This window comes from Linepithema humile, chromosome 7, assembly GCF_040581485.1.
Source record: "Linepithema humile isolate Giens D197 chromosome 7, Lhum_UNIL_v1.0, whole genome shotgun sequence".
In the NCBI taxonomy this organism is placed as follows: domain Eukaryota; kingdom Metazoa; phylum Arthropoda; class Insecta; order Hymenoptera; family Formicidae; genus Linepithema; species Linepithema humile.
Window position 1 is genome coordinate 566,966 of NC_090134.1, and position 14,533 is coordinate 581,498.

The 14,533-nt window shown below is 36.7% G+C and overlaps 1 protein-coding gene across 3 annotated transcripts in view; it reads right to left on the reverse strand.

The window, feature by feature from the left end:
- Positions 1–14,533, reverse strand: part of LOC137001147 (uncharacterized) — a 300,011-nt gene that overhangs the window by 104,469 nt on the left and 181,009 nt on the right. For 2 of the 3 annotated variants that reach the window (XM_067359473.1, XM_067359477.1), the window contains exon 5: positions 3,739–4,456. The exons of the other annotated variant lie outside the window; for it this stretch is intronic. In XM_067359473.1, the coding sequence (XP_067215574.1) occupies positions 4,296–4,456 (161 nt within the window). In that variant the 3' untranslated portion in view covers positions 3,739–4,295. Of the gene's footprint in view, positions 1–3,738; positions 4,457–14,533 lie in introns of those variants that run through there. 3 annotated transcript variants of the gene reach the window in all.

A 14,533-nucleotide genomic window follows, 5' to 3' on the forward strand; every position in this document is an offset into this window, starting at 1 on the left:
TCATTATTGAACAGAATGTAATAATTATTTATTATAATATAACTGCAATAAAATAGTCAAAGTACCTAAATATATTACCGTTGTAATAATTTTAATATGATACGACTGCCAACAATAACACAAGTACAATAGAATTACAGCTAATTGCACAAGTAACAGCACATTAATGCAAGTTTGCAAGTTTCTCATAGACGAACCTGATGCTTGACTTGCGTTGATATAACATCAGTTTCCCGTCTTCAGACAAGAGCGACCATAACTTATTATCGCATTTTGCGGTCTGTAACAACACACAGAGCCGAGAGTTTGCCACGAGAAGGAGGTTTCCTCTCGCTCGTTGTATCGCTCTTGATACACGCAAATTTGTTAAGCACGTCGTGGTTGTACGGCAATCAACATAAATTGTTAACATTAATGTTGAAATGTTCAGTGCGGAAATATTAGCGTGCGCAGGAAAATTTATCGCGACTTTGATTAGCCATTAGTTAGTTAGTGGACTCGGAGACAATAGATGCGAAATTTATTTGCGACCGCGACTGTGCTCTGAGCTTTTATTGCTGCCTCTTATATTCCACCAATGAGTAGTTACCGCAATTACCTCGTATATTAACTGTTAATTAAAGAATAGACCAAAATTTATAATTTAAACAAATTTAATCAAAATATAAATGTGAGAGAATCAAGATTATTCAAAACGACATCTAAAGTCATACTACTGATGTAATTAATTTTTCCGAGATTGATTTAATTCTCTAAATTTTCCAGTTTTTTCAGGTGTACTCGTCTATGTCCAGTCTCGCGTTCAGGAGAGCACTGCAAATTGTAACTGTTTTCATAAAATTAATCAACTCAACTGACCGAGTCCGTAATTTAAAACACAACACGTCGTAACGCGAGGAAATGAGGTAAGACGGAGTGAGGTGAGGCCGTGAGCGCGATTAGGTAACGTGTTACGTTACTCCCAACCAAGTTACGGGTCTCAGTAGTTGGCCAACCTCTCTCGTAAACGTGCTTACACAGACAGAACCTGTCGTCGTGCTCTGCACCATCGCACGCGTACACTCGTGAATACAACAGGTTTAAAACTGCAGTAGCGTACTTATTTTCAATTGCCGAAACACATCACAAAAAATATTATATAAAATTTTAACAATGTTCACAATTATATGATACGCAAGTGATTAAGATCAAATAAAAAAAATACCATCATTTTTTAACAAGAGTTTAGTGTTCCAAAAAATATCAAGAATTAAATAAACCGAATAAAACTTCTTAAAAATGTAAATGTAGAATATAAACCTTTTTGTTAATAAATATAAGTATGCAACAAAAATTCCTATGTAGAAAAAATAAATCTTAACTTTCTTTTTAATCACAAAATATTGTATACTAATGCTCGTTTCTACCAATGCAGTTTTATACAGAAATAACAGAAAAAAAGGATTTATGAATTTTTCTGTCGTGCTAGAAAGACAGGAAGACAGTTTTAAATTTTCCATGTAAATCTCGTCATTTTCAGAACACATAGGTTTTTCAAAAACTTTGAAATTATTTACCTACTCCTTTAATTACAATCCAGGACACATTAAAAGTTAAAAACAACACGTTACTGAAACTGCGGAGGAGACAGGTTGCGGGTTACGAGCAAGAGCGTTGCGTCATATTTTATAGCATGGTATGCCTTTATGAGTATTACAAGCCCCTTAGGCCTTGGGAATAAATATAAACTGTACTGTGTCTCTCTTTTCACCACAATATTACATTTTGCCATTCTCGGATTTAAGCGTTTTTAAGTATATGTTAATTGATTCATGTCAAAAATTTCAATATCGCTATCAACTACGTAATTGAAATAAACAACACGCTCTTTGTAAAGTGTACCACAACATTTTTACAGTGTGTTGAAATAATAAAGCAATTGAAAAAAATATATAACTATTTTAAAAGTTTCTTAATACGTAAAAATAATATAAGTCTGTTACACTAAATTACGATATAAAAAAATGAAATTAATTATTCTATTATATTTTGTGAAATCTAATAATTGTAAAGCACACATTGCGTTTAAATGAATAATGAAACATCTCATTATTAAATTAAAATAACTCCAAGACTTTTTTCTTCTGCGTGAATACAAAATTTGTCTCGCATTTGTCGGATCCTTTCGAATACTTAGTATTTGAATACAAATTATCGACTACTATATCAAACTATTAAACTATCAACATTCTACTATAATTTAATTTATCAATTTAATTTATTTTTATCTTATAACGATGTCGCGTCACGCGATACCGGATATAACTCGAGGGGGTGGGATTATCCGAAGACACTTCTCTCAATTGAGAGAACGCTGAATCGAGTTTTCTTGAATGACAGCTCATCGTATAAGTATCACATCCGTGCGGGAAAATGACATGAAAGTCGATTACCGCCGCGGGACCGTCTTTATGAAGCTACACAATATACAAGTTGCTTCAAAATAAATGGGTATTAAAATACTAAAATATTAATAAAAGATTTTTCATCAATTTATAATCTAAAATTTCAATTGATGTTGTTAGTCGCAGCTTGTCAACTATCAGTAATAGATATCTTGATATAAATAAAAACAAATAAATCAAAATTTTATTAAAATATTAAAAATGCTATTTAAAAACACCAAAAAAAAAAAAAAAATTTATTAATTTTTCTCACAGATTAATTAATTAAAAAATATTAATGCAACGAAATTTCTATTAGAAAAAAATATGATTGATTAAAAATCCGACTCGTTCGTTCTGATACACTCTGTATAAGATTCTCTTTCTCTCAGAACGTGCGACTGGCGGCCTCATACATTTTCCAAGCTCCTCCTCTGACGCATTTCGGATATTAGGTTTCGAACGTCAATCAGAGCATACCACTATCGATCGCCATCCGCACACCGTGACAGCGACGGATTACGCGCGAGTATCGTCGGAAAATAAATGCGAAATGCCGCCAGAGTTTTCCGCGTGATCTCGCATTCAATTTCGTAATATTTGATTTTTTATCTACGTAGTCGCTAATAAAAGTTTATAATCACTGTGTAATCAACGACAATGTTCGAAATGCGTGTTGTCTCACGAAATTTGAGAGTTTAAATAAGATTTCTTATTAATATGTAAATGTAAATCTTAATGTCCAATTTTCGTATCTAATTGATTTAAATTTTTATTCAAACTTTTAATTTGAAGTCATCATTTGCATTTTTCAAATGTTTGAATGGATTTAATTTAACGGTTTAATCTTTAAATTAAAAAAAAATCTGAAATCTCAAAAATTCACTGAAAACAATATTTATGCAAATCAAACACTTTTTCGGATTCACGATCGCTAAATGGAATTCAACTATTTTTAATATAAAATACCGATTTCAAAATTGAACTCAGTGATGTAAAATCCTGCAGAGGACAATTTTCATATTTATTCAATAACATTATTGTTAAAGACATTTTGATACAAAAGTATCTATTTTTTGTAATATTTCTAAGGTTAATACGTAATATTAAAATTAATTAAAGCAACCGATAGATTAACAATCTACGAAGTCGGCAATCTGCGGATCTATGTAACAATTTATAGAGTTATAACAAATTTAACAGATCTATCCCCTGGTAGAAAGTGCCATGCTAGATCCTGATGTCTAGCTAGCTCCCATCTTGACTGTCATGTTGTATCCCCATTTAATATAATAAATTTTGTTTTGACGTGGCGCGAATCAGCGTCAAGCTATTTCTAGCGAGGCGCTAGAAATATATTATGTTAATAATGTTTGACTAGAAGTAGCCTGGCGCTAGTTTACTCCAGACTACTTCTAATATAGTAAAATAAGAACTGCGTGAGAACTAGCTATCGCCACATCATGGCTAGATAGTACATCAGAACTAGCGTGCCACGGCTAGATAGCACTACACTAGAGCTAGATAACGCCTGACTAGTCGATTAAGTCGGGTATTAGACTGGAAGAATGTGATGATTTTGTGTCTGGCGCTAATCTGCATGTCATACTAGCTCCTTATCAGGCAGTGGGGCAAGTAAGTTAGCGCCAGCCTAGCACCATGGTGATTTTTCTATCAGGGATCGATTCCAGAAATTCCATCTATCGATAAATCCAGAAATTTATTCAGAATGTTCAAAATCTTTTCGTTATACATACGTCTATTTATGTTTTACGTTTATGCTTTGCTATTTCATGTTAAACGTTAAACACATCTCATTTCTCCCTTTCAAATGGGAAAACTAATTTGTGAAATAAAATAATTGCGATACTCTTAAGAGCACAAATCTGTTTGCACATTTGCACATGCCGTTAATCTCGTCAAGATGCGGATACAGCTTTGAAAAAACAATTTTTGCCATGTTCGATTATCGTACGACATGTTCCGCGATGGCGAAACTGGGTCGCGTAGCATGCGTGCGTGTCCGGTTGCATCTGCAAAACAAATGCGGCAGCTAAAGGCAGACGGCATAAGCGCAGATTTATGGAAATAATCGCGAAAACGCCTGCGGCTTTTTCGAGAAACGGATGTTGATGCACATCGATTCTCGCGGACAGCTGGTTATTGTTACACCGAATAGATATAAGTGGGAAAAAGAGAAAAAAAAAGAGAATATTTTTTACTGCACAACAATGATGTAATTATTTACACAAAATTATAACTCATGCGTCGCGGGACACGATATTTCGTGATAATCGTCGTAAAGTGTTTTTCCTTACTTCACAATGATGAATAATACACAAACTGTAAATTAAGTAAACGCATTCGATTGTCAACAAGTCATGTTTGTTAAGAAATACAAAATGTACAATAAAAAAAAAGAAAAAAATATAATTTTAATAAAGATTATAAAGTAAAAAATATTTTATGTAATTATAAAGTAATGCAAAAAATGTATTTTAATATTGCACGCATATTTTATTCACATCTGAATTGTAAAAATCCTTCGTTTTTATTAATATAAAACGAGATTGGCACATCAATAATTTATCCCGTTTCATATATTATAGGAGAGAAGACGTAACATTCTTTGCAAAAAAATTTCAGTCACCGGCGTTACTTTACCTCCGCGTCGCTTTTATTTCCTGATTTATACGGACGACGATGTGGGAAGGAAGGCGAGGCCGCGGCGCAAAACTGCCGCGACCACGTGGGCGTTATACACGGTGGATATATTCAGCACCCTCGGCATGAGGCTCGACTGTGCTCTCGGCTCCAGGTCGCGCCGGGAACTCGGGAAAATCTCAGAAATGTGACCTTTCGCGCGCGAGTCTCTCTCTAACTCTCTCTTTCTCTTGTCGGCGACCTAACACCGAGAGAGCTCGAGAGCGCGGTTTCTCACGCCTGCCCACGCACACGGAGAGATTGATGAAGCAGTCACACTTGTTGCACGTGACTGCCTTCTCTCTCATTTCCTCTCCTCTCCTCCCCCCCCCCTCCCCCTCTCTCTCTCTCTCTCTTTCTCTCACCCTCTCTCACTCTCTTAAACGAGCACCTCGTATAATCGGCACCCGAGAAGAAGTGTTTCGAATTTATCCCGACTGTGGAAATTAACGAGCGCGTCCATTGGGACAGCGAACATAATCGATCTCGATCGAAGCGCGATCAAGCAGACGAGTCAATCTAGCGAGCAGCCTAAGTTCCGCACGAGAAATTTTGCGCAAATTTTCACGCTGAAAATTAATCGCGACAATGTGTTCTAGAATAATCTCTGTACAAAATGGTTTTTACACATAAATAATGAAATTTATATGCTTCAATTTAAGCGAGAGATAACATTCTACATTCTTACTATAACATTCTGTACTACTAAAAAGCGCAAAATTATTATTGGAAAATATTATCAAGTATAGAGTACAGAAACTTTCAAAGTGTAAAAAATATGTCATAATTTTTTAGAGATAAACAATGACATTATTTGTTCACCATTATTGATGTTGCTATGATAAAAAGAATGTAGTTAACAGATCTTAAAAAAAGGGAAAAGATATTTCATTAGTTTCAACATATCCCATTCATATATGTACAGACTATTCTGATTAAATACCGCGTGAGTCGATAATTTAACTATAATTACTCGGTATCGAAGTGTATAAGCATCGATTACGCAATATTAATTCGTTCACCGACGCAATACATAGATACGCGTGGCCGTTCCCACATTCTCCATCGAGCAGTCTTTCCATAAAGCCAAATCACTTTCGCGCGTAAACACCATCAATCACACACCAGCACGATCTTCCGCACGCGTTGATCCAGGCGAAAGAAAAAGACGGAGAGGCGATTTGCGAACCGAATTAACCCGCAAAGTCGGATATCGGCTAAGATATATATACTTAAGAAGCTGATTCAACTTCTTAACTCGATAGTTAATCTCCGCAAATGGCTAGTTCGATTGGTTCGAGAATCAGGTTGCGTGAGTTAATCTTTTCCGGACGAAATAGAAGTCACGATCCCGAGCGTACAAAAAAAGTAATACAGTAGGTAATTTTAATATCTAAAAAATACGAAACACACATGATATATTTTTCCAAACATAGGTTCCTTTCGTGCAGTATATGCATCAGAGGGAAGTATATTTTATCAGAATCAGCATCTATATTCGCAGCTTACATAAACGCTGCCGTTGTCCGAAATAGACTAATGCATTAGAACATAACAAATCTTCTACTTGCATTTGTGTCGAATGTTGAATTGAAGAGGATATCAAGCACTTCGCCAAAATAGCGGCCGCCACTGACGCTGAAACGCGCAATGCCGTATGCAATCGATCGCGCTTGCTTGCAATCGGTGTCTCGCGAAACCAGTTACGTCGGTCTCTTGGTGCAACCCATCAACGATAGTGGCGGCGATCGTGGTTTATGTACCACCCCTTTCAAATGCCCCGGTCTCCCGATGCCTCGCATCCAATATACCGCATCGAGAATAGGATCGCTCGCGATGCTCGCTGAAAATCGAGCGACAATGACTTTGCGAGCGAAATTCTCCTCGCGCGCGCGCGGGTTGAAAACGTGAAAAAAGAAGCTCGAGATTCTAGACGATCAACGCCGAACAAGAAATAGAAAATGGATCGATCGCTGGAAACATTTGACCCTATATATCGCACTTGCATGCCTCGATCAATATTACAATCCGTGCAGCACAATGCTTTTTCAGCGAAGCTTAGCGAAACAAAAAATACTTAATAGAAGCTATCGTAACTAGTATAAAAGCAACATACAACTGCATGGTTTTTTTATGTGACAGGAAATTTGGTTACTTAAAATCAAAGATATTTTGAAAAAAAATTGATACGGAATGTTCAGAAATAATTATTGCACAATTCAGGAGTTTGACCAATTTGAAGTCGACGTACCCTCTTCGATAAATCGATAATTTTTTACGAGCACTTTGTATAAAAATAACTAGAGCGCTATGTTTGATCCAACAAACGCTGAAAAAATGACTGATTTCTTCTGATCTTGCTTTATAAAATATGAAATTAAAAACAAAGCGCAAACACCAACTGTCAGCAACGCGATATTGTGCAAAATGGACGTAAAGGTCGATCTATGCCCGTTTGCACGCGATACGTCATAGTCAATTGAAACTGTCGTTGTACATATATCGGCGCACAGAGGCATTACTCATCTTCGTGCAGTGTCTTATCGATCTTCGTCCTATCGAAGATGCTGCGGCAATGTATGGGACGCGTGGACGTAAATTATTCAGGACCACCGGTTTTGAATTACGAGGCCCGTGTTAAATATTAATACGTCGACCAAGAGGCAAAAGAGTAGAGTGGGGCGGCAAGAAAATAGACGTAGTAAAATAAGTAATGCCGAATACGTTGGATTGGAAAATCGAAGGGAACAATTGTTGTAAGTTTGAGCATTATTTCTTACGCAAAAGTGTCTAATTTAATTTGTCATTGATTGCTCTAGTTTTAGGTTTCGATTCAAAGTCGCACGCTGCGCATAAAGATTGCAATCAAAAAAAGAAAATGTCGCGTGAAAATAATATTCTATTATCGATAAAACAATACAACATCTTTACGAATAATCGCGCGAAATACGGCGACTTTGAAAATTATGATCTCGTCCTCTCCTCCCCCTTCCTTCCTATTATATTAATAACAGAATACGCGGTGTGTAAGTATTTATATTACTACGACCGGGCGAGCGCGACCGACGAGCGACCAGCGCGCGCAAACTGCAAGCACGTCCACATGGGCACTCTTGTAAACATGGGCGACCATGCATAAGAGAGGGACTTTCACTGAACATTATTAGATACGCGTCGGAATGCGACTACCGTAAACCGCGACTGCAGCACAGTGCCGTAAGTTGCATCGTAAGTAACTTAGCACGCCGTTCTCTTTGTCCCAAAATTACGAATAACCGTGCTTTATTTTATATCCACATCCATTTGCACAAATGAGAAGATATTTATTACTAGAGCGAACCAGTAAATCAATTAACTGATTGTTGCATGCAAATCAACAAATATATTATATTACGCGAATATAATTATTGACGTTAATATCTGTAAACATATCCGCTGGTTTTTTTTGCAAAAAGGAGTAAAGTAGACCAGATAAACTATAAATTGGAAAAAGCGTTGTAAATACATACAATGCTATTGTGTAAAATTTTTATGAAAGATAAGAAAGGAACAGAGAGATTAAAATGAATAAAATAATCATTGATAAATATTAGTAGTAAAATGTATTAAAAAATGTATTAAAAAAGCAATATTTTTTTCAATATATTTTAATCGCAAAAAAAATTTAAAAAATATCAGAAAAAATGCCACATATGACGTAATATGATAAAAAGAACTAAAAACAGGCAGGGGAAAAAAGCTGGATCAAAATCAATTTGTTCAAGCTCGACTTGAGGGTGCTATCGATTGAGAAAAGAGCAGAGCAATGTTTATTCGACGCGGATCGATGTACGTTTTAACAGACGAAGCTTCATACGAGGGACGGAAAAAGGAATACGATGTCGGTAGTGCATCCTACGCCATGCAATGCCGCGATGCGCTTCGCGGACCTGCGCCCCTTTGAAAACGGCAAGCCTTCGGATTTATCCATTCGAAGGTAAGTCGTCTTACGCCTCGAAGAGCGAATATGTCGCATGAAAGATCAGCGCATGGTATTGCGCATACAGAAAACCGACGGATGTTGCCTGGCTCAGCAAAGTCGAACCAGACTTCGGTCGGCGAAATGTCGGTCGGCCGATATGTATGCATACGGGGTGTTCGCCCGGTGAACGACCCTAAGACGATTATAATAATATCATTTGCTCGCGAATAAATGCATGAACGGCGCGTGGTTCAAGGTGAGCTGATATACTAGTAGAATTTTTAAAAAATATTTTATCGGCTCGAACAGTTAATATAATAGTGATGACATATACAAAATTTTTCTCAGCGACAAAAATATTGCAATAAATAGTAAATCCAAAATGCAGACTTTTTAAAACAAAATAATTTATTAATATTTTAACTTGAATAATTAAATTTATATCCTACCATTTCTTAAATATAAATTTTTAAACACTTGTTTGTCATGTGTAGAAAACTTTCAAAAATCAGACAAGATGTCAGATATTTTATTGTATAATTTTGTCTACTTTTGTACAAATATTTATTTATATTTATTTTTTAATAAATATGTTGTTAAATTGGATAAATGATTGGTAGAAAAATATCGGTTAGCAACAGATTCAACGAGGTATAATTTGCTTAATAGAGGAAGCTAATTCTAATGTCATATTAAAACGTTATTATATTTAATGATGCCTAATATAGTAATGAAAACTAAAAATTGATAAATGCTGGGTTAATAAAAGCGACGATTTAACGGCTCGTTACAGACATTAAATGCAAGAATAATGGAATTCTCTTGTCGTGCGTACTCGTAATGCTATTAGTTGTAACGTTATGTCCCGTGCAGGATGGCGCGACATTTATATTGCCCGGCAGCGAATTCTTGCTCTATTTAACGCAATCTTGAAGCGGAAAACTGTAAATATATGAAAGCAAAGTCGTTGCATGTACTCGAGAATATATGCCGTGTACACACAGTTACAGTCCGTCCGCAGTGACAAGCATTCAACGATCAAATTAATGTTGCTTATCTGCATCGATTGGTACACGTGTAACTGACAGTGATAAACCGACCTCCAGACGTAATTTCCTCATTTATTAATTGGCTGCTTTAATGTATTACGAAATCCGTACAATTATCATTATGATTTAATCGAAAAACTGTTTGCCGATAATTCGCACTAACAGCAGTATTTTAAATTGCTGAATTCAAATGCAAACAAATAAAAAAGAGATAAATTTTCGAATCCTTTTTCTAAAATTATTAGTAAATACATCTGCGAAATTACATTCTCGACAAAAAATTAACATATTTAAAAACTAATACATTTTCAAATTAACAAACATAAAAATCAAGTCTTACTTTGAAAACGTCATCCGTACATTTCGCGCTACCACTGATATTACAATGCATATCTCGTTTCATTCATTTTTAAACATAAGCGGATAAAAATGTAAATCGCGTTCGATCGGGCGATCCTGGGAACGTCGCCGACGACGTAACGTAACCAGAAACGGCAAAGTGGCACAAATGTATACATACATTCGTGATTGAATCTAGATATGCCGGAAGGATATTTACATTCCATGAGACGTCGACTTAACGTCTCTTGAACGGCGATAATGTGGCGCATCTTGGTTGTTACTTTTTCTCTCTTTTTTTCCTCTTTCTGTCTCTTTCACAGAGCTACGCCGGAATTCGAGATGCACATCACGATCAAGCTTGCGCACTTAAAGATCAAGTAACATCGTCAAGCAAACCATCCGAATTGCGTTTGCTTACACAATGACGCCTTATAATGCAAATACATTTTGCAAATGTAACAAGCCAGATAAATCTGACATGATATCGCCATCTTGATTTTGTAAAATCAAATTGCGAGTAAAATATTCTAGTACCTTCGTATAATAACAATTAGTTTGTGATCTTGTTACAATAGCATTTAAACTAAAGATTCACAACTAATAAATTTAAAAAAAAAAGAAAATTATATATTTGAAAATCATATCGAAAATTTCTAAAAACGATATTTGAAATTACATTACGTTCTTTATTTAAGTGATATAAAAATTTGTTATGTGCTAGTTGCGAATCAACCTACATGTTACATATGTTTTAAGAACCATTTTAGTGCGCTCGCAAGACAGAAAATATAAAGAAAATAAATATTTATAGGACGCATATGTATCTCTCGAAGAAGAAGGAGTAAAACGACGGTTCAGAAGACCGTAATTCACAATTCGAGCATGCCACAACTATAGCTAATGAAATAGCACATAATAGTAGATAAAACTCCTTCGTAGAACAAGAAGAAGACTATGGCGTGCTTCTTCTTATTTACGCGGGCCCGCCATAAATCTCGTGTCGGTGCGAGGAATTCGCTCGAAGATAACTAAAGATCGGGCGTGTAGTTGCAGCTCGGAGAATACGGGAGAATGAGAGAGAGCAGGTAGAGAAGACGAAAGAGGAGCGAGTAGGTCGAGGAGAAAGCGAGCGGATACGTGGCTCAGGAAGGCGGAAAACAGCAGAAGAGAAGGAAGAACGAACTAAGGGGGAGAGAGAGAGAGAGAGAGAACAGAAGCTGGTTAAAAGGAACCCCGTTCTCTCCAGGAGTCGTTAAGACAAAAGGTCGTTACGGGGTTGCTACCACCCTCTTACCCCTCCACCGTTCCGGGTGCACGTCACTCGCTAAACGAGTAATTAGTAATTGCGCGAAAGAGCGAGGTCGCCGGGGAAAGTCGCCCCCGCCGGCGGGAGTGCTTCTCTGCTTCTTTTAAATGTGTACGCGTGTTTGTGTAGGTGGATGGACATCGCGTCGGTGTGTGCACTCTCGTCGTGGCGCACTACAAACAAGCAATGATACGCTCCGGGACGTTCTCTACCCCGAAGGAAGACCCTTCCTTCGTCGACGACAGAGGGGGTAGGAGACTTTCCTAGGGCCACGGCCGGCTGCTGCTGACGAAGTCGATTCCGGGGACGCCGCGCGCGAACGCGGCGAATCAATATTTGAACTCGCCGCTATGTAAATCGCAGGATACCCGGCTACCGAGAGCACGCCGGGAAATCCCCCTCCCGCTCCAAAGAGTCGGATTGAAACGTCCCGTTGAACTTTCCACAAGAAGCCGCAGTCATCATCGACTGTGTACGTAGAAAAATTTATTTATTTATTGGAATCAGACTCTTGTATCGCAATTTTCAAAGTTGAGAATAGAAAATGTGAAGAGAAAAAATGTAAAAAGAGACGACAAGTTTCAGAATTTTAGAAATAATTGCGCACAACTGAAAGAAGCATCGCAATATTGTACAAAGATATCGATGCCACATCAATGCCAAGTCCAAATTAAAACTCTCACATGTTCCCTTCTCTGAATATTAAATTAATTTTGTGATTATCGGAGTAACTGCTGATTCGGTATCTTCTCACTTTTACAGACTAGTCCGAGAAATCCGCGGCAGTTTTTCTCACGCGGACGAGACCATCGAAAGGAAGATCTAAGTACCTCATGGAAGGGCCAAAGTGTTCGTCGAAGTACTTCCGAAGACGATTCTTCGCGAAGACTTACTTCTTAAGACCTGTCCGCGTTTTGATTGCACAATCGATTCGAGCCCGGGCTTTAAGCGGCGCAAAGAAAAAGTCGCTGAATAGCGACTTGCTCCTCTTTTTTTTGTCCTTTCTTTTTTCTATTCGAACTGTCTTCGTTCGCTCTTGAAAGTCGCCACTCCGACGACGATCGATCGTGCGACCTCGCAGATCAATGCAGAATAGCCGCTTTTGCGACAAGAAGACTCCTCGAGACGACGACGACGACGGGAAACTTTAAATATCGCGTCCTCTTCCTTAAATCTTCCGCTGGAAAAGATTGAATTCCGTCCTCCTGCCCATTCTCCACTCACTCTTGACAATCGCTACTCGGTGCTTCCTCTCTAAAAGCCAATCTTAGGTTTTTGTGCTAACTCTTGAATATGCGACGGAGATACTCTTCGAACATTAAAAGAAGATTTCGGAAAAAATATTCAAGATATATTGTTTTCGAGAATTTTTCCTTATTTTATCAATAGTCTTTCCTTTTAGTTTCCATTATTAAAAAAGCAAATCCCATGTAATAATGATAAACTTTCTTGCTTTGCAAACACTTTTTCAAAGACAAATCATTGATTACTTTCATCAATATAAAAAAATAAATGTAAAAAGATTTTATATTACTAACAGTATTGTACAAATTAATATCATCGCATTATTCGTCGCTGATTCCGAGCTCGGAGAAGCGATAGTATAATTAAACCGTTTGTTCTAAATGTTTACAATGTGCTGCAATTTATGCTTCCCTCATAATTAAATTTTTATGGCGTGTTATGTTACTTTTCACGGCGTTATTACACTCTTATCGACATATTTACTCGCTTATATTGCCGCGTTTGCGCGCAGAGCTTAAAAAAACAACGCCTACTACTACGCGGCAGTTAACGAAGTCCCGTGCATCACCTTTAGCGTCGTTTCGTCTCTCATCACTGTTTCCCGTTACATACTCCATCAAATGAAACATCCGAGCTTATCGCGCATTTGCGCGCATGAAAAACGATAAACGTATCCGGTATTAGATGAGAAGAATAAAATATCAATATATGTATATATGTAATAGACGCGTGTGATCAGCCGTGACATACGCGTGCATGTTTATGCGTGTAATGAGATACTGGAAGAGATATTGACGCATTAGTTTCGCGTATAGATGTGAATATGCAAAATATATCACGCATGTATTTTGCGAAACCTATAAAATGCGACGGCAGTCCGTTCACACGACAACAAAATCGCGCACACGCGGCGAAATTATGTTAAAATGAATTATTATCGAAACATAAAGCCATTCATTCCATTGAAAGAACACAATGCATCGTAACTGAATGAATGTACCGCTGACAAAATGCAGCCGGACCCTAATTTAATATGTAGTTGGAAACCCGCTAAACCAAGAGAAATCAAAATATTCACAAAGATTTTTAATCTTTCATAAAGAAAGCTAAAAAATAAATTTTATACGAAATTAAATTAACGTTTGATTAATTATTATCTATTTATATTCAGTTTATATATATATATATATATTTGTGAAACGTAAAGAAATATATAAATCTTAATACGAATGATTATTTATAAGTGATGGAAAATTGTCACAAAGTTTACCTGAATTTTCAAAATTGTATTTTGCAATCAAGATGATCTAATAATTTTTCATTAACACCAAATTAAACTATTAGTGTTACAGATTACCGTTTAATAATCCACAGCTATTAAAATAACTATGACTGTTTTTCATATGTGAATAGAAAAAGCCATTTGAAGCTGGCGCTCTATGTATTAGCCGCGAAATACACACATAAAACGTAAATATCTTATAATTTTATCATTGCTTTAATG